The sequence below is a fragment of the Engystomops pustulosus genome, chromosome 7 (genome assembly GCF_040894005.1).
Source record: "Engystomops pustulosus chromosome 7, aEngPut4.maternal, whole genome shotgun sequence".
Classification (NCBI taxonomy): domain Eukaryota; kingdom Metazoa; phylum Chordata; class Amphibia; order Anura; family Leptodactylidae; genus Engystomops; species Engystomops pustulosus.
This window is the reverse complement of record NC_092417.1, coordinates 36,913,942-36,940,912: the sequence shown is the minus strand read 5'-3', so window position 1 is coordinate 36,940,912 and position 26,971 is coordinate 36,913,942. Positions and strand designations below refer to the sequence as shown.

Here is a 26,971-nt window from a genome sequence, read left to right as displayed (position 1 = left end):
TCCACGTGCCTGTATGAGCTCCCTACAACACCTCGGCTGCTCCTGATGAGGTTGTGGATGGTCTCCTGAGGAATCTCCTCCAAGACCTGGAGTAAAGCATCTACCAACTCCTGGACAGTCTGTGGTGAAAGGAGCAAGACCTGATGTCCCAGATGTGCTCAATCGGGTTTGGGTATAAGGAACGAGCGGCCAGTCCATAGCTTCGATGCTTTAATCTTGCAGGAACTGCTGACATTCATTCAGATGTAGGATGTGTTATGTGACTGTTCCCTTTATTTTTTTTGAGCAGTGTATATGAATCGGCATAGCTTCTAAGTAAATAATTTTTTTTTTCACTGAAGTTAAGGCCCAGATCACACCTGTGGCTTTCAGTTAAACTCTTCCCTCTTCAAAATAAAAATGTACTTCTGCTCACCTTCACTTCCCCATAGATTCTCCATTATCTTCACACATCTGTTATTAATAGCAGAAAAATAGACATGAGCTGCTTTGCTGTTTACTTTTTCCACTATAAATTTTGAAAAGCGTAACAGAACCTAAGAAGAAAAGTTCAATTGGTTTTGGTGCATAAAGGCGATTTAAAAGATTGTAGTATCAATTCTTCCCACTTGAGGGCAGTGTTACTCTCTCTAGAAGTGTCCTGGTCTTGTAGTTAAGGAATTTTATCTAAAATATATGAATTAAGAGTCATAAAGATTATATATTATATATCAACTGCAGTTTTTTTTTCATTATTTTCAACAAAATAATTTATAGATCTCGCTACAGCACATAATAACATGTTGGGTACATGTTAATCTAACATAAGGTTTTTATAGAAAAGCAATTGCTTCTCTTATGATTTCTCAGTTATGATTTGGACTTGTCTTTACAGAATCTTCTATATGCTTAGTCCGTGAAGTTGAGTTGTGAATTTTTGTAAAATTTAAATCCACTAAGTGTAGAAGAAAGAATTAATTTTATTTTCACAGTCCATTTTAGGATCTTGAACGGTATACTGTGATATAACCTGCATATAAGCTATGAGGAACAGATAGACTGCAGACTATGGCACATGAATTATCAGGCCCAGTAATAACAAGATGGTGCCATGTGTTGTTACATATCATGCAATTGCATTAACAAATTTCATTCAATTTGCAAAAGTGAAATGGAGGTTATGTTAAAGAAACAACTGAATTATAGGGCCCTCTTAAAGGGGACAATTCATTTTTGGAAATACCTTGGAAACAGCAGAATTTGTTTAAAAAACATATATAAATGTTACAAAAATATTGAAAATATAATTATACACCATATTTTTCTGACTGTAGGATGCACCTTACTATAAGAAACCAGTCAGGCAAAAAAAGAAAATATATATTGGACACCGATTAAAAATTCCCTATTGGTCACACACAAACACAGCACACACAGCTCTTCTGCCACATTCACTCTCTCTCTCACACAGCTACATCCATTTACTCTCACACACAGCTCTGCTACTTCCATTCACTCTCACACACAGCTCTGCTACATCCATTTGCTCTCACACACCCCTTGCTACATTCACTCACTCAGGTCTGCTACATCCATCCATCCATTCACTTGCACACCCACATCCAGTCCCACCCACAACTTCTTCACTGGCTCCATCTTGACCTATTACTGGCAGCATGAGAGGGTTTAAGGACCTTGCAGTGATGCAGAAGCATGTGATCTGATGTCATTATAGGTCCTACAGTCATATTTATGTCTGGCTCTTTTTAGTGTGTTGGATCATTCTGCTCAACTTGCTAAAATGAGCCAGTTCTTCTGGCACCTTAACGGCTACCAATGTAATTACAAAGGGAGAGGTTTTCAGGCGGACAGCCGCCCATCACAAGCTAGAGGAAGAGCTACCCATCACTAATGTCAGGATGAGTAGGTAGAGCAGTGCTGGGGCTCTGCTCTCTCGAAGTCCATGTGGAGCTCCGATTCATGACAATTGGAGAGTGGAACAAACAGTAGACTAGACAATAACTTGCAATCATGCCTAAGAATTATGTCAGCTTCAAGCAAGCCCCACTTGGAAGCTGTTTAATATAAAGGGGTAATCCAAATATATATTGGATACATTTCAGAATGACTTGGGTACCATCTCTGCTCCACCATTGTCGGATGCAATGGAAAAATAAATGGCCGGAGATGTATTCACAGCCACCACTCCACACTCTGCACCTGTAAGTGGATTCCATAGGTAGGATCCTATAATATATCTATCCCGTGTCCCAGGCAGTAGCAATTAGTGATATCAAACCATGATTAAGAACGATTCAGCCGTTTGAAATGCGTTGGTTATTATTGGGATTGCACTGTGGATTAATGAAAATATGATCTAATAAACTTGAAGCTCTTTCGGAGATTGGCTGGACCACTGGAATATTTTTTGTGCTACATGTCTGTCTTTACAGCAAGGTTGATGCCATGCCTCATCCACTTCATAACGGAGGAGGTGAGCTGGATCCCATTTTTCCTATATTAGTTTAGACTTCTTATATCCTAATTGGACCCAACTGCTGTCAAATCGGTGGAGTCAGTCTGTCTGCTGTGACCAGGAACCCCCAACTAACAATGGATAACACAATTGGCATATTGGCTGCCAAAAATAATGCCTGATTACTTGGTGAATCCTAAAAAAGAAATTCCAAAAGAGATTCCACTGGAATCTGTGGATCGCACCTGTATAGGGTTGGATTGCATGGCCCTATTTTACAACACTTGGTCAAAATCCACAGTATTTCCAGACACAGATTTGGCTGACGTGGCCCTTTTATTCCTAGTTGCAATGTCACTTCTATTTCCAGGAGTGGCATCAACTCATTGATGGCAATTGGAGACTGATTTTTCTAATGAGTCCAATTGTGAGAAGAGGATAGGGAATAATAGGTTGCGGTCTATGTCCTTGTATGTTTAGCCATCGCTTGTTCCCAGACTTGTCGCTCTCTCCTGATGGATGTATTCTTCCAGAAATGGGACATTTGGGGAGATGACATTATGATCTGACAGTAGTGAATTTGGATAGCTTTAGCTGTCGCTGATGTGCAAAAAAAAAATTTGCTGATAACTACTACAGGGTTTCACAATTTTGTTTTGATACTAATGGGAATAGGGGTTGAAAGAAGTTACAAATTACTTCACCCAGCAATAATGCAATGTTCTGGAATTCCAAGCAATGAGGAAACAACTAATAAGGGAAAGTTGTAATGAGCGGAGCAATCATCCTGCACCCCAGACAGCCAAGTGTAGTTCATGTGTATGTGGTTATCTTGTGACCCTACATCTTAGTTCAGGGACGAGAAGGGCTGCGCTTTATGTGTGTGTTGTCCTCTGAAACGTACAGTATGTATCTTTCTTTGCATTGATGACACATTTTAGATAAAGCAGATGCCTCATACAGATTGCAGTTGTATTTTTGATCAGAGTAATTGGGAAATAATAGCATGTTCTCCATGCAGGAGATGTAACAGAATGATATCCAACCTAACCCTGGCTCCCGCAGATTATTTAAAGAGGTTCTCCCCTATACACCTTATAAGGTTATATGGATAGCAATAAACGAAGACCATTGGATTTTTAGCCAAAGCTTGAAATATTTTGCAGGGGTTCTCCACCTTTACTGGGAGCCGTAGGAAAGTACCATGAACTTTTCCATGTATGACCTCTCCTTTTCTGTTAAAAACCTATATATACAATGGGCTCTCTGATATAATGGAACAGAGAATCAAAGCTGAAGGACAGTATAGTGATACTGAACTCTGCCTCCATGTCCAGAGGACAGGTCATAGATCGCAATGAGCTGACCTGAACCCACAGTCTTAGGGTCCCGAACCTGAACTTCAGGGTTTGATTTTTGGGGCTCACTCCCTACTGCTTACACTGGATGTTAACTGTTTAAATGCTGCCAGCAAAGCTGTGACATCATCAGCAAAGTAGTGGCCCCGATTGCAGGTGTTACTATTACAGGAACCAATGGGTCCTCCCAAGTTATAAGTATCAAAGTCCAGGGGAGACTTGTATCAATGTATCAAGAGCTGGCACACATGTACGAGGATTTCGGGGACGGAGGTCCCTTTCTTTATTCTTTCTACAGGACATTGTCAAACTTGGTGGGTTATTTGGTGCTCCTTAGAAGCCTTGGACCCATATTACAGATTTTAAGGAGCAGCAGAACATTTTATTGCCTTAGATCTTTTAAATCATTAGAATTAGTAGCATTCTGATTTGTTTTTTATACTTTTTCCTTTTTCAGGTTTTTATCTTTACAATTGTGTTTTAAATCTTTATTCCCAGTTTACCCAGAATCTCCAAGTATTTTGATACCTGGCCAATAGTGAATAACTATTAGCACTTCCTGATTTGTGGAGAGCAGTCTTCTTGGTCTCAGGTTTCTATCGTCTCACTATTAATGTGTAACTTCTGTCCTGCTGTGTAATTGACATTGTTAACTCCAGTTTCTTATTGAAAAGTCTTCAACAACATGTTCCTCCGGCTTGTAGAAATCAATCCGACACCACACAGTCGTCAGAATTGCAAATATAAGTGGGGGAATGGGTTAAAACCTTTGACTTTAAGTCCCTGCCTTAGATCAGAGTTACATAATTTGGACCAATGGGTCACTTGTTTCAGAATCTCATTACCTGATGCATTAAGAGGTTAATCATGCAAAGTTATAGCATTTTGTATAGCGGCTTCAAGAAAATATACCATTTGATTTAATGCATTATGAACCCAACATAAAATGCTGTAGCTACACTGATGCAGAAACATATCTTGTTCAATCCCTCTGCTGAGTGGTTTTGCTGAAAAAAACTATTATAAAATTCAGGACCTTGGAAAAGCTGTATCCACATTAAACACAAGCTTTCTGAACAGCCAAGACAGGACTAATCAACCTTAGCTGGATCACTCATTCACAGCAGCTGGGGATGGTGCAGTGATTGATTATTCTGTCTGGCAGAGAGAACAGTGATTGCATCATCATCTGGTGCAGTGCATAACTAATGTGAATGGAAAAGAGCCAAGCCCAGGCACAGAAGCCACAGAGCTTCATTATCATAATTTTATAATTGTTTTTTCAGCAAAACTACTCATCTCCGGGATTAAATAAATTTATGATCCTGCTTCAGTGTAGCTACAGAATTCTCAAGGTATGTTTAGTTTATTATGCATCAAATCAAATGGTAGGTTCTTCAATATTGAATTTCTTGAAGCATTTCTTGTAAAGCATTTGTAAAGGTTGTACAAGATTTTTCCGTGCAGGGGTGAACGCTTCTCATCCCTCCCCTCTCCATAGCGAGGCATGTTGCCGGGCTGTATGTATGGCAAAAGATAGAGTATGCTTTTTTTTTTTTTTCGGCGACGGCACGGTACAATGTGAGCATGTGTGTGCTCACTGTACCATGAAATGAGTGTTCACATAGCAAATCAGTATGACATGGAAACTACAGGTGGGCATAACATTCCTCAGCGCCTCTCATTGTCCACAAGCCACTTGGTCCCCAATTCTCCATCTGTGGGTGCAGAACACTACTTTGGAGGACTCCTGTACTCCATTAATGTATGGGATGATTCCTGGGATTGTTCTCCACTTTATGCTGCTTTTCACCAATAAAGAAAATACTATATGCTGACATACCAAGACCAACAAGGTGAGAAATTTACCTTACATGAATAATACCGGAATCATTACGTTACATTTGAGTGTCTTGCGCTGTGTATTTCCTCTTCTCTCGCTACAGATACTGGTCTATCCCCACTAATGGGTGGAGGCAGGTCAAGCATGTGGCTCCAGCCATAAGTAAGAATGGGACCCCCATTCTCCAAATTGTTGGGGATTTGCTCTTGTGATCTGTGGGGGGTACCCTAAGTCAATGAATCATGGTTGATAACCTACAAACTTGATACAACCCCTTAACTAAACTACAACTTGCAGCTTCTTCAGGGTGACGGTAACCTGTAAAATTCTGTCTACAGAAGTGTTTCTAGTTTTAAAGCTTCTATGGCTCGGACATTGATTTTATGCATCGTTATATACAGATGGAAATGGAGAGCTAATTTGCATACTATTTCCCAAAGCACCGCCTTTAAGGCCCCTTCCACACTAGCGTTTTTCATGCGCTTTTGACGCGCAGAACTTGCATTGCACTCTGTCCCATTGTTTCCAATGGGCTTGTCCTTATTTGCATTTTATTTCACGCGCGTGCCTGCGTTTGCTTTGACGCGCGTCAAAATCGCAGCATGCTCTACTTTTGCGCTTCACGCCCCATTCAAGTCTATGGAGACGCATCAAAAACGCATTGCGTTTTTAACGGATGGGTTGCTAGGTGACATGAATAAGAGTATTTCCCCTGCTCAAGATCGAGCATTTTTAATTAAAAAAATACAATGAAGAACAGTGAAGAATAGAATAAAAACAGTGAACACAGGATCATTTAAGTGAAAAACACAGTGAAGAATAGATTACAGATGTTCGGCACATCTGCTTACTTGTCGGGAGATACGCGAACGGTGCGAACAAAATAGCATGTGAAGAACAATATATATGTGTGAAGAACACATTGCAGATGTATGGAAACACCTGCAATGTGTTCTTCACACACCTATATTGTTCTTCACATGCTATTTTGTTTGCACCGTTCCGCGCGTATCTCCCGACAAGTAAGCAGATGTGCCGAACATCTGTAATCTATTCTTCACTGTGTTCTGCACTGTGTTTTTCACTTAAATGATCCTGTGGTCACTGTTTTTATTCTATTCTTCACTGTTCTTCACCTCTGCTAACTTGTCGGGAGATAATATACGCGCGGAACAGTGAAGAATAGATTGCAGATGTTTGCATACATCTGCTAACTTATCAGAAGACATTCTTTTTCAATTAAATAACACATTTTATTCCCGAACCATGGTCCCTTTGAAAAATGCTCGAGTCTCCCATTGACTTAAAAAACGTGCTTGAAAAACGCACCAAAAACGCAAGAAAAACGCTGATGACTCCAAGGAAAAAAAGGAACAAAAACGCTGCCAAAAACGTCAGTTTTTCACGCATTGCACCCTGACGTGAAATGCAACGCTAGTGTGGAAGGGGCCTTAGACTTTGAGAACCAGCTGGATCTTCTCAATGAGACTTTGTACGCACCCTTAATACTAATTAAAACAAAGTTTATGTAATTATTGCTGTAAAATAAGTTCTTAATTGAGGATGTGTCTTCTACTGCCAGGGTGTCATGATTTGGTAATTGCTATCAGTAATGAAGGCGATGTGTTACGGTCGCATGCCCTTATAACATGGGTTTTGCACCAGAATGCTCGGAGTTCCTGATCTTCCAGCCCTTTAATCGGTCGTTGATCTCTTACTTGGCTCTGCGTTGCGTTCAGAGTCTTTGATGAAAGCTTGGAGAGACGGGCGTGCTTTGTATCTTTCACAGTTTGCATGTTTAATGGTGTTTGGCTGTAGATGTTGTTTGGATTCCTATGGTTTTTAATGATACTTGGAACATCACAATGGATTTCTCGATAACATTTCTGTACGCTGTCCAGAAAGGAACTTTTGAACCAATCTGCATAAGGTTAGGGCTTGATTTTCCCCTGGTGTTCCTGCCTCTGTCTATAGGGTGTAAAACATTATTGTGAGCTTGATAAAAGCATTCCCAGGCCGCGCTTTATTTATCTGCACAGCGTTTTATTAGCTAGGAACCAAGTGAACTTTTTCATTAACTTTTCTTTTGTTTATTAAATTTTGCACTATGACCTTAAATGTAGAAAACGGGGGAAAAAAAGTTGTGTGTAGGTCAAGGGAAAAAACATTTTAAGTACACGATGTACAGCACTATGGAATTAATCGTGCTCTAAGAATAATAATATTAAAGGGAACCTGTCATCAACAAATGGTCTAATAAACCTCTACTAGTATTTTGTCAGGCAGAGTAACACTTCATAGATTTTGTTTCTTTCATGGCCCATGGTGGTGGCATCCTCCAGAAAATCAACTTTGTAAATTGGTTGTATAAAGTCAAAGAGGAGAATGTTTTACGCCTTTTCCCAGCATTTTGCGGGAGTTCACCGTGTAGCAGTTTCGCTTAATTTGTCTTTGTATTTCTCCTGCTTCCAGATGCCTTATTTAACATTGGTTTTCACCTATATGGGCGCAAAATAATTGCACAATAACACACCAGTCCTGACCATGCTTGGGAAAGGCAATGGTATGATTTGCGCAACAAAATTGCTACTTTTTTTTTTATTAATGTGCGCCTCAATAAAAAAACATGGATTTGACAAAGAACCAAAACAACAAAGACAAAGGAGGGGCAAAAAGTAGACTCGCAACAGGAGCAAAAAGAACCCGGAGAAGGGGGAAATAAGATAAATGACCCCCTATATTTCGATCAGCTGACAATAGCAACCGCACGAATCTGGAAGCAGATTTCTACATTTACTATAGAACTATGATGGCTGATCTGTCTGCATCCTGGATGTCCGACTCCCACAAACTTAACACCCCCCCAGGACTAAGCCATTTTAGGGCTTTAGGGCCAAGTCTGATTTTTTTTTTTTCTTCTTCAAATCTGTGTCATTATAAGAGGATATAACTTTGTAACACTTTAACATATCCAGGGTACTTTGAGATTTTTCTCGTCATAAATTGTACTTCAAAGTTTTTGAAAAATTTTAATGATCTCTTTTGTGTTTTGAAAATTTCTAAAAATTCTTTATGTTCAAAGTTGTAAATTTTAGGCAGATAGTCATAGCACCCAAACAACTTCATGCCTAACTTTTCTCAAATGTCTTCTTTTTAATATCGGTGTGGGCTTTTTATGCATCCTGTCTATTTTTTTGGGTGACATTTTTCTCATTTTTATGAAAAATTGCCAAAACCCATATTTGGAGGCACCTGCTCAGCTTTAAATGACTGTGAGAGGTGTACATAAAAGTATTTTAGAAATGCATTTAGAAAAGCATTTTAGAAACGACACCCCTCAATGTATGAAAAATCTACTTTAAGAAGTTTGTTAACCCTTAAAATGTTTTGCATGGGTTAAAACAAAATGGAGGTGTAATTTAAAATTGTAATTTTTTTTTTTAACGATATATTTCATTTTGGCACAATGTATTAAATGACTAAACACTTCACAAAGTTTAGTATCAAATTTCTCCTGAGTATGCCGATACCCCATATGTGTTGGTAAACTGCAATATGGGCACACGGTCGGGCATAGAACGGAACGCGGCCTCAAATCCAGAATTTACAGTAGTGTCCTCTCCTGTATATAACCCCCTCACATGGTTTTTTGGCCAAGTTCATTTGAGATATTTGCAACAAAAAGTATTAAAAAAGCCAAAACTTGCACCTGCCGGGACAGGAAAAATGAAAGATGTACAACAAGAAAAAAGACATGATCATATGTAAGGAGCAAAAAAGACCTTCCAAAAGTCTCAATTATACACCAAAGGAAAAACAAAGGAAGCTACAGGTCTCCCTTTGTATCTTATACAGGCAGTCCCCAGGTTACGTACAAGATAGGGTCTGTAGGTTTGTTCTTAAGTTGAATTTGTATGTAAGTCGGAACTGTATATTTTACCATTGTAATCCCAGCCACATTTTTTTGGGGTTCTGTGACAGTTGGATTTTAATAATGTTGGGTTGTCATAAGAACCAGGATTAACAATAAATCTTCATTGCAGACGCCTGTGATTACTGTTATAGCTGATTATTGTAGCCTAGGACTAAAGTACAGTAAATTATCAATTACCAGAGGTCTGTTTGTAACTAGGGGTCGTCTTTAAGTCGGGTGTTCTTAAGTAGGGGATCGCCTGTATTGATATGATACTTGGAGTCCTCTCCCCTTCCCTGTGGCCAGTCCGTGAAATCTGGCCAGTGTGATCAGTCTTCAGAATGAGCCGTAAGGTGCATTGCACTCACTTTACTCCCCACCACCTACCATAAAGTTTTATTTTCAATAGTTTTCATTTGTTTCAAAAGACAATGACTGCAATAATACATTTAGGACCTTGGGAAAGCCGGCTGCCTACATAAACACATTACACAGGAGCTTCCTGAACTGTCCAGACAGGACTAATCAACCTGAGCTGGCAGGCTCATACACAGCAGCTGGGGGATGGTGCAGTGATCGATTACTTCTGCCTGTCAGTAATTACATAATTCTCTGAGGCAGTGCAGAATTAGGGCGAGGAGAGCGCCGGGGCAGCCACAGAAGCAACAGAGGCTCATTGGCATAACTTTATAATAGTTTTTTCTGCAAAACCACTTAGCTCAGGGATTAAGCAAGATTTGTTTCTGCATCAGTGTAGCTACAGCATTCTCAAGGTATGTTTGCTTCATAATGCATAAAAGCAAATGGTAGATTTCCTTTAATTAGCACCATAATTACCATCATTAATGCCATAAAGTTTTGTTTGACTGTGCTCTGCTCCCTCTAGGAGTGTGCTGTACCACATGGAAGAGTGCACTGGACTTCATAGTTACTCCCGTGGTCTTATCTCTGTATGATAAATAGTGTTGCATTCATGGCACAGATGAGGCTTGCTTTCCGAGCAGGGCACTTCACCTACAAGGCCATCGGATTAGTTTTAATGCAAATAAGGAGTTGACGGGTTCCCTTTAATAAATCTGCCCCATAGACTGACAGTTACCTCTTTTTCTCTGCAACATGTTGCTTTATTCACTATATGCTAATTCTGAGCTCCAAGATGTCATTATTAATAGTGACTACACCTTTATCTCCAATGGAAATGATCAAAGCACATAGCACATCTCATCCCTTCCCTTCCTGGAGGGCCTGCCGTGCCCCCGCACTGCTGCAGAGGTGAATCTCCACATATGGTCCCATGTAGTTGGACTCCAGTCCTTTATTTTATGGATGCTGGCGGAGCCCTGATTACATTTCATCTAAACTCTGCTCTTGTGACCCCTGATTGGTGTGTTTCTCATTTTCTAGCAACATGTTTTCTTCTGGAGCTGATTTAACATTTTCCTCTCGCTATTTATATGCATACTGTATGTTTACACCCCACAATGCAAGACAGAAAGATGTATAGTGTTTGGCAGGGAGCCGCCATGTAGAAGTGGACTGCCAGGTTTCTGTCCTTTCCAATAGGGGGCAGTGTAAGGGTTCATATTCATGCTTTATCTCAGGAGTATATTCTTACCAGGAATAATGAAGCCTAAACTTATAGACCCCCTGGGTAAACGGAAACGCCACAAAAATGAGATTTGTAACTAAATGGTTTATTTTGTAAAACATCCAAACTAATGCTAAACTTTTGCAACCGGATGCCATTGGGAGCCGAAGGAACTCATTTTGTAATTATGTTCCCGTAATGTATTCAATTCACTCTGGCATGTCCCTTGCTCGTCCATTAAAAACTGATCCATCCGCATCCATTTTTTTTTCCATGTCCATAAATAAAAAATTTAAGGTTTAAAGAAAATGTACCATGAAAATCGAGCATGATAAACCTTATAGATCCAGGCAATGTGATGGTGATAATTTTATATTTGTTATTCATGGCCTCTTTCCTTCTAAAATTAACTTCTGCCACTGAGCCAAAAGGGCTCCATGGGGTTTTACCAGAGCTCCTCCGTGCTGCATATTCACAGGCTGTTACACTGTTTCCCCCTCTGCTCCCTCAGCACTTTCCTTTCCTTTCAGCCTGTTTTAATCTTACTGCAGCAGAGACCGTTTCAGCACACAGTGGGAGGAGAGGGAGGGAGTGCTCATGCACAGTGAAACGGCCTGTGAAGCTACCGCACAGAGGGTCTCTAGTAACACCCACAGGAGACCTTTGGGCTCATTGGCATAATTTTAAAAGTTTATTTTAGAAGGAAGGAGGCCATGGATAACAAATATAAGAAGATTACCGTAGTCACGGTCTCTGGTTTATCATGATGGATGAAACCATTTGACATGGGGAACACGGACATTAGTTGGCAACCATGATAAGATCTCTGGGGCACCATATTGATGGGTGCAAAACCAGTTTATACAATTATGGACTTTTAGAAATGTATAAAGTTGGATGGTCTTCTAGAAGTCTGGCGATTTAGACCAGCAATTCCAGCGAGTCCATTGAGGATAATTTTAAAGTTCTAAACTCTTTTGTTCTGAATACATTTATTTAAGGGCTCGCTGGTACCCAACTTGTTGTGTATAGATGTCTCCTTTTCTAAAGCAAACCTGTCTTGAAAAATTGGTTGCTATGTTTTCAGAACAAAAATGGTTACTCATTGTAATTCCCACCAGATGCAAGTTGTTTAGTCTCTTGCCAACTGCCAGATAGACATTATTAATTGAGGGCAATTTGATGATGATGATGAGAGAGCCCCGCAGAATTACCATTTAATGACCCGTGCCACATTACAAAGAATTTTTTTCCAGCTTGCTCACAAATACAATTGCACTATGACTACAAAACATTGTCGGGGGAAAATATGATGCACTTAGTCCTAGCGAGAGGCATTTTATCGGCCATTAGTTTCATCTGTTCTCCAGATCTCCTAATATGTTGACTTCATTAGAATAGGAGAGATTAACATTAGAAGAGAAGTTTACAATATGGAAAATTAGAATCTGTCTTGGATATTTTTTGTGCAATGTTGCCAATGTATACAACGTTGCACATGGCTAAAGTCAAAAGCCGGGATACTCGGAACACATCGTTTATCATACAAGCCATTAGTTTATTCTTCTTGCAAAACCTATTGGCAAAGTCATCCTCTACAACATGTATTTTGTGTAGATGTTTGCACTGATGAATTCTCAGTGGGACGAGGACGTATAATCGGAGGTACTGTATATGGCGCCCGAGATGTGGAAATACCAGTGTAATGTAATTACTTTTGACAATAATGGCAACGATTAAAGGAAATCTGTCAGCTACTGGGTCACATACAAACTAAGCATTTGACCTTGAAGGTGAAGTACCCAGCATCATAAGCATGCAGAGAAATCCTTTATTAATATATTTCTGTACATTTCCCTGCACCATGGGCATGGCCACAAATTCCAGAACATCTTCTCTTGGCCAATTTCCGTGCCTAGCTGTTCCAACTTAAAGCGGTTGGCCACTTTTCATAGACATATATCTGCATGTATATGTACCTGTACCTTTGCCTCCTTTGAGAGCTTCAGCCTTTCCCTGTTCTCGCCAAGCTGCCCTCTGTATTGTGCACAACTTCCTGTTTGTTTCCTTCAGTCCGTTCTAATGGCTTTAAACCAAGCCCGGTTATATGCTGGTGTGTGCCCCCCTGGCAGGATCGACCCTTGAATTAGCTTCTTACGCCCTTGTTTTTACAAAAACAGCTTTAAGATTATGCAAACGAGCCTGAAGGGCTCTGGCCTCAATTAACATCTATGGAGCCTGCAGCCCCTGAGGCTCATTTGCATAATTTTTAAAGCCTGTTTCTGTAAAAACAACGGGATAAGATGCTAATACAAGAGTGGATCATGCCAGAGGGGGCATACACCAGCATATAACTGTGCTCGGCTTACAATCCTTGATCCTGATGGTAGATGTCTTTTAATGCTGTGGATGCTGGTGTGGAATTCAACTTTTGCAATGCAAAATTTGAGTTCAACCCCCCCTCCAGCAGCATCGGGGGGTTCACTTCAGGAACAGGTGACGTGTGACTTGTTAACCCCCTTGTCACAAACCACTGCAATTGTACATCGACAGATGTCAAGAGGAGTATGGAGGGGGCTCATTGGCGAATTGCAGCTAACACCGTTGTTCCCCTCGTTCAATTCCTCTGGCAATGCTGTTAGAGACATGTAAAAGTGGGCGCCACACGAGAGCCACCATATTGGCTCAGATCATCACTTTCCGCAATGTCATTAGAGGGAATAGAGTCCCGATCTATCAAAATAGGACTATTCCAGGGGTTGAACCCTGTAACAAAAAATAGCGCCCAAATGTCTGAATCGCCATTTTTGTAAGTCATCAATAGTTCATTCAGTCCCCCAAACAGTAACACTAAAAAGGACATCCACATAATGGGGAAAAAAAATGACACCTCCCATAGCTCCGTACTCTGTAGTATGAGAAAAGCTATTAGCGTCAGAATATAGGGAAACACAGAAATATTTTTGGAGTGCACCATAAAAGCAGAGGCCACAAGAAAATGTTACAAATACTTTTTGTGAACTTCGTCGCATTTGGAATTTTTTCCCCACTTTCCAGTATACGGCATGGAATATTAAATACCCTCACCAGGACATACGATTTGTTAAGCAGAAAACAAGCCCTCACACAGATTTTTAAAGGAGGGGAGCAAACATGTGAAATTATAATCTTGGGCTTGTGCATTGCAGTAACTGATACTGATACTACTAGCAGGACCGCCACTAGGAAGTTTGGGGTCCCTGGATGGCACATTTTGTGGGCCCCCGCTCCCCACAGAATGATAATCCAGTCCTCTGTGCACAGTGAATTCCCTGCACCCTGGGAGGGAGGAGGTTTTTTTGTGACTTGGGGCCCCCTGAACACAGTCACACTAACCCCCCCCCCCCTGTTGGAGGTCCTGCTTGTCATTAACAAAAAGGACATTTTCGCTGTATAGTTACCATCTATGAATGCAAATGTAACTGTGAATATATTACAGGATTTTAAATCCGGAACTGTACACACATCGGAATAGTCTTCCAACAAAAATTGAAGTCAAGTAAAAAAATAAAAACCACAATGAATAGGAATTTAGTTTGGTTAAGTTAGGAAAGTCACTGCTTACAATTATCTGTGTAATAAAACCTCCTGCGTTGTCTGTTTTAGAATATCCTGCTACGATCTCCTATAATACTGCTTTCTGTACATTTCCTGTAATAATATTGAAAGGCTTTTGGGTTTTTTTTATCCATAGACACAGTTCGAAGTTGAAATCTTCAATGTACGAGGAGAACAAGCTGTCCACACCTCAAGACTGGAGGAAAGCATACAGAGCCTACAGAACGAATTGGAAAACATAGTGAATAAGGGAAAGGGTGAACTCAAGGATGCCTGTATTTCAACTGAAGATGAGAACCCACCAAAGACTTTCCGTAATGTTTATATACAGACTGACAGAGACACCTTTCTGAAACCCAGTGAGGAGGAGAACAAAACTCAAAAGAACAACCACATTCTTCCAAAGAAGTTGAACATCCCTTTACTGAATCAGGGCCTTATAAGCCCTACAGAAGCTCAGGAGCCATCTTCCATTGTGCCTCCCCCACCTCCTCCACTACCTTTTTCAATTCCACCACCTCCACCTTTGCCCAATTTTAAACCTCCTGTGCCTCCACCTCCGCCACCACTGCCAGGTCCTGGTCCACCCCCACCACCTCCACTTCCAGGCACTGGCCCACCTCCACCACCACCACTTCCAGGTACTGGTCCGCCCCCACCTCCACCACCTCCTGGTTTTGGTCCACCACCTCCACCACCGCCTCCAGGAGGTGGTCCTCCACCACCTCCTGCTTTTGGTTCTTTCTTTGGGGTATCACGAGATTTACCACCGCGCAAACCTCCAATAGAGCCTGGTTGTCCCATGAAGTCTCTCTACTGGACAAGAATTCAGCTTAAGACCAAAAGGTAGTATTGTCTGGTTTGTATATATGTACATATTTAGGTACATTAATCATCACTAATTATTTTATACTCCTGAGGAAAGGGAACATTACCACATAGTGACACATTATCAAAAAATATGTAAATGTGTAAAGCAACATTGCCCCCAAAAAATTAATAAGGGAAATAAATTATATAGAGATCGGTTGGCATTGAAAAGGAAAGATTCATTGAAGCTGAAGTTTCACCAAATTTTTTGTTAAAATTGTATTTGGGCCTGAAACTATTTGGTCTGAACTGGTGTTTGCTCCTCTAGTCCTCTAAAACAGACATTTATTTTTTTTTTTTTAATAAAAAGTTATTTTTGTTAAAGGGAATCTGCCATCCGGGTATGATATTTACACCTGATGACAGATTCCAATAGCCATTTTAATAAAGATTTCAATCATGCTTTTATAAGCCTGCTTTCCCATACCAGTAACATATTAAAGTATACAAAAAGTTACGTTGCTCCCTACCAGGGAACTCTAGCGAGTAATAGGGGTCCATTGAAGTTGACGCCCCCATTACTTTTCTAGATCTCCCTGTTAGTGAGCTAGATATCTTGATGACGAGTTCTCTTTAAATTTTTACCAAATTAAAAATTTTTGGTTTTCAAATCGATAATAAGTGATTACTAACAGACTTTGTATAAATGAACAATAACAGGAACAATCAAAAGTCCACTGAAATCACTGAGCACTTTATCGGACCTGTTAGACTTCTATTATCATTTCTACAAGATTTGTCCAAGATGAATCGGAAGAGCTTCTGGTTCCTGAAAGTTGCCAGATTTGTATCGAATCGACCGTATAGGCTATCCAATAAAATATTTTAGACAAAAAGAATGCAAATGTATATGTAGTATTTAAAAGTACTATTAACTCATGCGTTTCTCTTGTAACAATGAAGTTTTTAATTTTTTTAAATAGTTTTTAAACATCTGGTCTTGATAAGAAGAAAATATTGCAAAATTCTAGTAGGATGACTTTACATTCAGATGCCCACCTTTCCCTCATGGATTCTCTCCAATATATGTGATGCTATATTCTTGTATAAATCCTAGTGCCAAGCCTTCCTTGTGGGACTCCCTAAAGGAGCCAGAGATTGCAGACACCAAAGAATTTGAAGATCTGTTTTGTAAGCCCAGTGTTCAGCAGAAGAAAAAGCCACTTTCCGAGTCTTATGAAAAGAAGACAAAAGCTAAAAAGGTAAATTTTACTTACTTTATTTTGATTGCAGCCTGTCCACGGAGTACAGACAGGATAGGTTCTATATGTTTGTTCTCAAAGGACATCTATCACCAGATAATTGGTGGTAGAGTGTCCTATAAGACTGCTCGTTCCGTGAAGGGGATGGGGGGGGGCTGTTTTTTAGACATTTTCTTGCATCTTTATTAACGAAATATGAACTTTGTAAAAGTGCCAGAGGCGCTCAGACTGATGGCGCCCAAGTTCCTCTCACCTCCGATGCAAGCCTTTTCGTTCTCCTGGACTGGGAACTAGGAACTAGTCCGCGCCCTGCCCCCTCCGCGCCCTGCCCCCTCCGCGCCCTGCCCCCTCCGCGCCCTGCCCCCTCCACCGTCTGCCCCCTCCACCGTCTGCCCCCTCCACGGCCTGCCCCCTCCACGGCCTGCCCCCTCCGATGTCCTTTAAGTTAGATTTGTATTTAAGTGGTAACATGTATACATTTTTTTGCCCTTTGATTGTTGGATTTTGAAAATTTTGGATTCTTCTAGGAACCAGGAATTAACAAAAAAACTTGGATAGCTCTTACAGTTGGTCATTACAGCCTGGGGTTTAAGGTCAGTGAGTTACCAGCATCCAGAGAGGTTCACTAGAAATCATAATGATCAGAGAGGTCCGTCTGTAACTATAAGTTCTCTGTAAGTCGAAGGACTGTGTGTACTTGCTTTGGGTCAGGCACTCAGGGTTAAAACACGTAAAATAAAACTTGAAGAATGGGGAGGCAGGATTAGACTACAAAGGGATGTATTCAGTCTGTTACCATGGAGACACACAGGTCTGCATACATGTCAGGCAGCAACATAATACACATTTCTTTAAATTATCTTTTGGAGTGCTGCTGCATGTACAGTACATAACCGGTGCTGTGTAGAAAGTCTCATAGTTGATGAAGTCAAGCACCTCCACTTTTATTCAAAATGTTCAGATTACTGTTTCTATTATCTCTGGGAGCCCCAGAAGTCAGACATTAACCCTTCACCCAACTGCTTGTATGAGCTCTTTAATGCTTCACATATATATGTGGATGTGAAAATCTACCATCCCAAATATAAGGTGGACATGTAACACCATTCGCCAGCCTATTAAAGGGGGTATTCCCACAAAGACGAGATTCTTTTATGTACTCAAGATAACAAAATAACACATTCTCTAATTCACTGTTATTAATAAAATACCACATTTCACAGATAGAATTCCAACCTGTCTCTATCAGTCCTGGTGTATACAATTTCGGTTCCCCCTGGTGCTGACCGTTAATCTTCTTACTTTAGGCTTCGTGAAGACATATCATTCTCCTGTCTAATTCTGCAGGAGCTGAGCTCATCTCTGCCTCTATCCCCCTCCCTTGCATTCCAAGACAAGCTTACACACACAGACTTCCTGCCAGCACATCTAGGAGAGTAAAGCTACAGACAGATAAGGTCTTTATCCAGGGGAGGGAGGCATATCAGATCTGACAGTATGTTGTGGTTGATGTAGCAGTTCTGCGAATTTTATATGCAACTCATGGATCTCATCATCTCTGATCTCTCTCGTCTCTCTTTTTCTGTGTGTCAGATACTAGTAAAATGTTCAAAAGCAAAATAAAAGTGTAGAAAGTGTCTGCTCAGAGAGTCCCCGCCCACACTCTAGAATCTTACTCTGACCATCACTGAGAGATTAGGAGCTTAAATGGCAATAAAACTGAGTAAAATTGTGATGTAAGGGGGCAAAAATAAACTTTGTGTAAACATCACTAGGGGGTTGAAATTGGAGAATTTGCTTTCATGGGCAAACCCCGTTAAGTTGTATTATGTACATGATACAATGATAATACACACAGTGATGTCACAGTACTGGGATAATATGACGATGTCACAGTACAGAATAGTACACACTGTGAGAATAGACATGATAATTATGAAACCGACCAGAAGGAGGCACCATTCTCAATGTACATTTTGCTTTTCCCTCATCAATTAGGGGTAATAGTATCATAGTGTACATGATAAAACTTAGGATCAAGCCAAATTCAGTTTTCCACTCCTCCTTCTATTTCCAACATCATCACTGTCTACATCATGTATCCATGTTAAAATGGACCACCTTAATTGTTGGTCCCCAAAACAGTTACTATGTCTATCACCCAGGTAGTCCCACCTAAGGCTTGTGCGGTCATGTTGTGGTCATGCTTTGCTGTAGGGTCTTCAGCACTGCCAAATTCATTTTCATTCTGTAGGCACTGAATGGCTTCCACTCAACATACAATGTATGTTGCCAGAGATCTTATATTATTACTTTCTTCAAGTTTTTTTTAATAGTTTCTTCCATATAGTAATTGCTATGGATCAACAAAAGTGGCCCATGTGTGGGTTAGTGAAGTGTTGTGATTACACACCAGGATGTTTTTTGAGATATGAAGAATTGTGATCCATCACCCGGCATCTGTCAGCACCGTGATTAACATATCAAAGCTCAAGACGGGGTTAGCATAACGGCCTCACTGGCGTCTCCCCTCCACCCCCCCCCCCCACCGCCCCCCTTTAGACCTCCCTAATTGCTTGCATGTGTTTTCGGAGCTTTAAAACTGAAATCTAAGGGTCCCGTGTTAGTAGAGAGATATGTGTCACCATTGCCTGACTAGGGATGGTCCCAGGAGAGAAATTTTGTGAAGGGGTCATGCAGTCATAACTCAGAGGCTTTAGATCATGAGTGCAATGGAGAAGAGTCTATTTACAGATTGTACATTCTGGCGTCCAGGTTATGTAGTGCATCTAATTTACTACAGTTAATCATTATGTTATAGTACAGTTCAGATTGATTTTATGTCCTTTGTGTAACATATATGCCCCGGTGTCAAACATCGGCCCCGATCCCGATGGGCGCTGTACCATGGTGTCCATTACTTGTTGGGTCTAATTGAAAAAAAAACAGGGACCATTGTATGGAATAGCTTTGTCTACTTTCCTATTCCATACTAACTTTTTATCCTTTTTGGTCTCTGTCTGGCTATTGTTACCCTACAAACGTGACACTTTTTCAAAGGGACTTTATTCAGGATACAAGATATACTTCACAAATGGGATTTGAACCCTGCCCCAATAGTAACAGGAGCTGAAATCTATCAAATTGGTCACGGCAAAAAGAAAAAGGGTGATTTTTAAGTATTCATTTTGGACTAAGCTTATACTAGCAGAAGACCAGGGCTGTAGCCAGTCCATCTTTCATGTAGGCTAAAAGGTTCAGAGCTTCTATTTCTCTGTTTCTAAATACATAGTTTGCCCCCTTCCCTACGACCAGGGCGCTTCTCCTCCACTACAGGAGATAGTTGTGTTCCACTAGAACGTCTGATAGGAGTGAATTTGCAGTTATATTCCCAGTCCTGAGGATTAAAACTTTCCAGTTTAAGTGAAGTCAAAATAAATAGATGATAAAGTGGAAAAGCACTTGTGATGTGTCAATTTAAGGACTGATTCAAATTGGTGGGGTTTTTTTTCACTAAAACAATCATTTTGGCTAATGGACAGGTACAGATTGATTTTCTCTTCCTGGCTTCAGTGATTTTTCACTGATGCCTTACTGAACCATTCATTTCAATGGCCTCTTTCGCACTTCAGTTTTTTTCTACTGATCAATGGTCAGTGTTTAACAAAAAATAGCTTCAAAAATTGCTCAAGTAAAGAAATATGGCAATGTGAAAGAGCCCTAAAGTGGTTTTAGCACTTTAGGATATTGGAGACTTATTTGTCCGATTCAGCTTATTGGTGGGGATCACGAGTGTCAGGCCCAACTCAATTGTGGATAACCTGCGGATAGATCATCCCAAAGCAAGAAAAACTTCTTTAAAACTTTTACAAATATTTATTTTATATTCACACCCAGCCTAAAGAATACTCATTCTTCATCCATCTTCCTTGATATTCAACTTCTACAGCCATCATTTTAGGTCACAATCCGTGTCAGACCAGAGTCCCTTGGGCCCACCAGGGGAAATCTAAATATATATATATATATTTTAAAATATATTATGAACGTGTCAGTTACCGTTGAATATCCAAAATGGGGGGGGATTTATCAGGAGATGAGATGTAGATGGTTGCAGCTGTATGAGGTCTATTATTTGCAGTACAAATTGAACTTCATAGGGACAGCATTTACTATGCAGTTGCTCCATTTTGTCACATCCACTTTTGTTGGGGTTAGAAGAATCAGAGATGACACATATATATATATAATTTTCTTGAGTCTGTTCTATTTTGCCTTAAGAGCTGTTTTAAGTGTCTTCTGTTGAGCAATAAGATTTTTTTATTGATGTCGTTTTAGGAAATATAAAACCACTTTTTATAGATTTTTATAGGTGTTAAAATTGGCAAAATAGAAGATATTTGGGTGGGGTTTTTTTTTGTTACAGCATTAACTGTGTAGAATAACTATTATTAGATCTGGACCTGGTATTTTGGGGCAAGGGAATACTTACTGTTCGGTCCGCCTTATGTGTGAGCGACATAAGTTGACCTAAACTCCTTCCTAGCGACTCCTCCCTAGTGATTCTGGAGTGGTGTCCAACTCCAACTTGTAGGGTAAAAATGAGAATATAAAGAAAGTGCACTTAGTAATGAATAAAGCCATGTAGTAATACACTATGATACAATACATACCACATAGCCCTCTTACCCCTGGAGTTCCTACCCATCCAGGACAGGGACACGTTTCTGGGATACAAGCGGAGCGGCCCATACCGTCTTTCAGTGTCCTAAGCTCCTGACCAGACGTAGGTAATCTATCCTCGTTGGAATACTCGCAACTAACGTCCTTCTTTACAGTTTTTGAAGAGGGGCACATTTTTTGAAACTTTCCTTGATGACATTAGAGGGTCTATTCCGCGCCACTAACCCACTGGAGCATGGAATATCTCAAATCTACTCCCTCTTAATCCAAGAGTCTGATCTTCCATTTGTGACAGGGTGGGAGCGGGACTTTAGTGTCCAAATTTCGATTGGCAGAAGGCCTTCCTATACAGCTACAAACTCTCATTTGTTTGGTCCGCCCAGGAACAGAATTATAATGTACTCTCAATATGGTACCGGGTGCCATCCCTTCTCCATTCCATCTACCCCTCAGCCCCAGACTCCTGTTTCGCTGTGATGTTGCAAAGGGAGACATGGGGGCGGTGCGATGGGGCTCACCCATTCTGGACCCAGGTGTTCTCTTACGATCAGTGAGTCACTGGCTTATCTGCTGACATCCCCCCTGAGAGAGCATGTTATCCATACTTCTATCGGAGCCCAGAATTGTGACCTTTTGCTTGGTCAGTGATCCCACGACATTGGAGTTCCACCATTCCTCCATCTGTTAGAATAGGTTAGGGATATGCTGTCATATGCAAATGGAGCACATCTTAAAATCTCGCAACCTTGGATCCTTTTCCACGATGATCTGCTTGTAGATGGTACCGAGGCTGTATCAGCCGGTGGTGCGGAGCCTCATCCCTGCCCTGCCCTGAACCTCTATCCCCCTACCTTCTTCTAGTCTTTCTTCTTGTACCCTCTTGTTGTTTCCCTCTTTTTCATTGAATTCCACATACTACTTGTACCTCTCTTCTTCTCTTTTTTTCCTTCGCTCTCTGATCTACATAATTATTTTCCATTTCTGCTATAAGTATCTCCGGATGACCATAGTTTTATTCTTTGTCATGTCTCGCAAATCCACACTTGAACCTGCCTGCCCTGTAAGGTATCAGCTTTCACTTGTATGCTCATTTTGCTGGTTTTGTTTTTGATATATCATACTCTGTAGATTTCATATTCTCGTTGTCCTGAAAATCTCTGCTGTCACTATGGTTTTTGGCAGCGTTTGCAGGATTCTTATTACACCCTGCCATCTTTGTTGATTTCTCTGCATCCCTTTGGTCATGGACTACATTTGCTGGTTTACCGGAGACTCTGGGAGTAGTGCGTTCTCATCTTATCATGTTTAAGGCTTGTTTCTTGAGCCTAGTTTTCTTTTTTTCATGTATTGTAATTCACGTAAATGTCTTTATAGGTAAATGTCTTCATGTGTGTAAATTTTCTTCTAGTTTAATAAATTTTGATTGAAACATGATGCATTACATACATGTGCATGAAAGGTGCATACAATACAACAGTGAGGAGGAACGTCCATAGATACAAGACGTGGTGTCCTGTATATAAGCAACATGGAACCATGGGTTGGGAATAGGAGATGGAGACATGCTAATAGAATAATATGCATTAACATATAAACTACAGGGCTGGATGGGAACTAAAAACTTACCAGCGATGCTACTGTAGACTGGAGGATGGCTGAAGATGCTACCATCACCACTGCAGGTTCTTCAGAAAATGGCTCTTGCATAGCTGAATGAGGATGTCAGCAGGTCAAGGGTGAAAACTACACTGGTGTCCATGGGACAAAATTGGTTTCTTGTAGTAACACATTTGGCCACTGGATGGCGCTGTAACGATTATCTGGTAATACGTTAAATTATTACAAAATTGCTGAAGGCTTGACACTTACCTTATATACTCGAGTATAAGCCTAGTTTTGCAACACAAAATTTGTGCTAAAACACACTAACTCGGCTTATACTCGAGTCAACTAAAACAATAAAGTCAAAACTCACCTTTCTGACATCATCTGTAGGTCCTCTTCTGTCTGAGACAGAAGAAGACCTATGGGGGACGTCGGAAAGATGAGTACAGTGTTATTTTTTCCTGCTACAGGGGCTGGGCAGGCTGTATGCTACAGGGGCTGGGCAGGCTGTATGCTACAAGGGCTGGGCAGGCTGTAGGCTACAGGGGCTGGGCAGGCTGTAGGCTACAGGGGCTGGGCAGGCTGTAGGCTACAGGGGCTGGGCTGGCTGAATGCTGCAGGGGCTGGGCAGGCTGTAGGCTACAGGGGCTGGGCTGGCTGAATGCTGCAGGGGCTGGGCAGGCTGTATGCTGCAGGGGCTGGGCAGGCTGTATGCTACAGGGGTTGGGGAGGCTGTATGCTACAGGTCCTGGCAGACTATATTCACCCTCGGCATATACTCGAGTCAGTTTTTTGTGTTGAAATTAGGGGGGTCGGCTTATACTCGAGTATATACGGTACATTTTTTTAAAAATGTATTTATATGTGTGTTCTAGGAAAAGAGATTATGATTTTCTGTTTTGAAAAATATAGATCTTTTATTTTAATTTTTTTTTATTTTATTTTTATAATTTTTGAATATTTTTCAAATCATGTGAAAATGCCTCATTGCTTTTACGATAGCTTTTTCATACATCTATTGTTGTTTGTTAAGTGCTCAAAAGTGCCTTCTACACATCCTTTATGCAGCTTTGACACGTGTTTTGAATCGCAGCACAAACGACACAAGGGAGGCGCTCGGCCTGATCGCGGATACATTTACACTGAAACTCTTGCAAACCGGAATAAGCTCCTCTTGTTTTGCATATAAACAAAATGAATATATGAAAAACTTGTGTTGCTTGTGATTGATCACAAGTGTCTTGGTAGATTCATATCTGCAATTGGCAAACCTCTAATTCACACCCATTGTGTTAAATTTCAAAATGCAACGTGAGGGATGACCGTGGTGGGTGAGTTAAGCCCTTAATCACTTAAGAGTCATATCCCCCATAAATGAGTCAGGGGCTCCCTTTCCCCACTAGATATCAGATGATAGAAAACCTACCACCAGAAATCTAACTATAAACATAGGGGCTCATTTATTAAGGGCCCCGCAGACCGCACTTTCATCGGACATCCCAACGATTTCCATTTTGCACCGCTGGAACAGGGATTTTAAAGGGGTTTTTGGCGCACGCAATTGGATTTTGGCGCAATTGCGGCGGCTTTCATGCGACACAAATCGGGGGGGCATCGGACGATCCGATGGATTCGGACAGAACATCGGATTTAACTTCAAAATTGTGTCGCAAGCCAAGCACTCACATGCATCGGGAAAAAGGTGAAATCCGTCGGACCTGAGCGGGGAAGCGACAGATGCAGGAAATCGGGCGCACAATCTTAGTGAATCGTGGCAGAGTTTATTCCGGATGGACAATGCACTTTTTTGAACTCCGAGGGACCGGGTAAGTAAATGTGCCCCAAAGTTCTGATGGTAAGTTTCTAGTAACATGATAAACCCTAATCTATCTTTACATAATACTAAAATATATAGAAAACAGAAAAAGAAAACCAAATCCGCTGTAGGAAAAACGGCGCAACGGTGTATTCTTATAATCCTAAAATACTTTCTAAACTAAACGACACTATATTTAGCTAATATGCTAATTATCAGCAGAGATTACTGGGGCATGGAGTAGGCTCTCTGCACATTGGAAGCAAAGGCTACTCCACGCCCAGTAGCCTCTGCCGATTAATTAGCATATTTGTTGAATGAAGTTTACCATCAGATCTATCAACCTACCATCAGATCTATCAACCTACCATCAGATCTATCTCAATGGGTCTATTTCTGATGGTAGGTTTCCTTTACATACTTGTTTTTTTGCCGGAACATTTGGATTGCTGATTTTCCTAATTATAGAAATGGTTGTCCAAGTATCCTTAATACTATTACAACCTAGAAATTGTCTCAAAGAACCAACAGGATGGATTTCATTTATGATAATTTTTCATTGGTGGTCGCTACTATTGTAGGTTTGTCCCTTACCAATTATCAGCAAAAAGTTTTCGAAACACTATCGTTTGTGAACACTATTCTCTTTACTTATGAGAAATCAGGAGAATTTCAAACATTTGGGGATGAATTTTATTCACTCAAATATGAAGAACAAGATTTCAGGAACATTTTTCTTATTAAATATTTAAATATTCTACTGCGAATCTCTAAAATGTTGGTAGGTCGATAATGATAAACTCTTGTAGGATTCTTATGCCTCTGTTTATTGGTAAATTTCCTTTAAGTGCAGCCTTGAAGAAAATGATGTAATCTTGTTAAAATTTAGACAAGACCGGACACCAAAGATTAGATGGCTCATTCTTCCACCACCCACCCATAAACATCATCGTAATGTGCCGGTTCCATCACTGTACAGCCGTAGAGCGGAGTGTCTCATCACAATTTTCTTTTGGAGTTTTTAAGTAGACGAGTTTTGTATCCTTGATGAGAGGAATAACAATAAAATTGAATCAAGTAATTACATCCCACGTGTATCTTTTTAATGCCAAGTCCGTGCTTTCTTTCGTAAACTTATTTTTGGAAAGTATTTGCCTCAATTTTCATGGTGGATTACCCCCATTTTTTGCCGACTGAAAGGCATTTTTTAACTTTTCTCCTGCCAAGGCTACAAATGTGCAGTTTTTTCCCCATACATACATACAGTAAGTTTATGTACAGGTGTGTATGTATTTATTATATAGACTATGTGCCCATCACCTAGATCAGTGATTCTCAACCTTTCTAATGTGGTGACCCCGCAATACAGTTCCTCATGCTGTGGTGACCCCAAACCATGCAACTCGTAGTAAAAACAAAGTAAAATTGCGGCTCCGATGGCTTTAGGCGACCCCCGGTTTTGGTCGTTCGACCCCCGCTGGGGTCCCGACCCACAGGTTGAGAACCACTGACCTAGATGGTTGAACTGTTGGACACACAGCAACCAGTTGATGCCCAACCATAAGATCGAACCTGTTGTCTACTCCCGTAATAGTCATTCTATGACTCTTAGGAAACTCATTGGTCCAAAAAGTTGTTGGGTTGGCATTGCAAATTAATTCAGAAGAAGTTGAGGTTTACAGAAATTTTGCTATAGTAGTCAATCTTGATGGGAATAGGAGGACCTTGGCTGAGTCCTATTCAGGAACCACATAGGATTTTTAGGATGGTTTAGATCGGTCAACTCAGTGTTAATAAGTTGGGCTCTCTCCCAGAGGGCCTGGTCTCAAAAGTAATTGTGACCATGTGTATTTGTGTTTAGAGACCTGAACTTCTTGGCTGAGTATTATGTGGACTTCTCAAATATTTAGAATGCAAGGAGTTTGGGTGTGGGGTGTTTATCACTGTGATTTTTTTTTTTCTTCTATTCTTTTGCACTGAATATCTCTGTATTTGTTGAAGATGTTTACCCATTCATGGCTGATAAACCTTGCACAATTTT

The 26,971-nt window shown here is 40.6% G+C and overlaps 1 protein-coding gene across 5 annotated transcripts in view; it reads left to right on the top strand.

The window, feature by feature from the left end:
* FMN1 (formin 1) overlaps positions 1 to 26,971 on the top strand; it is a 175,960-nt gene that overhangs the window by 95,556 nt on the left and 53,433 nt on the right. For all 5 annotated transcript variants that reach the window (XM_072115471.1, XM_072115470.1, XM_072115469.1 and 2 more), the window contains 2 exons: positions 14,891 to 15,600; positions 16,682 to 16,826. In XM_072115471.1, coding sequence (XP_071971572.1) covers positions 14,891 to 15,600; positions 16,682 to 16,826 — 855 coding nt within the window. The remainder of the gene's footprint in view (positions 1 to 14,890; positions 15,601 to 16,681; positions 16,827 to 26,971) is intronic.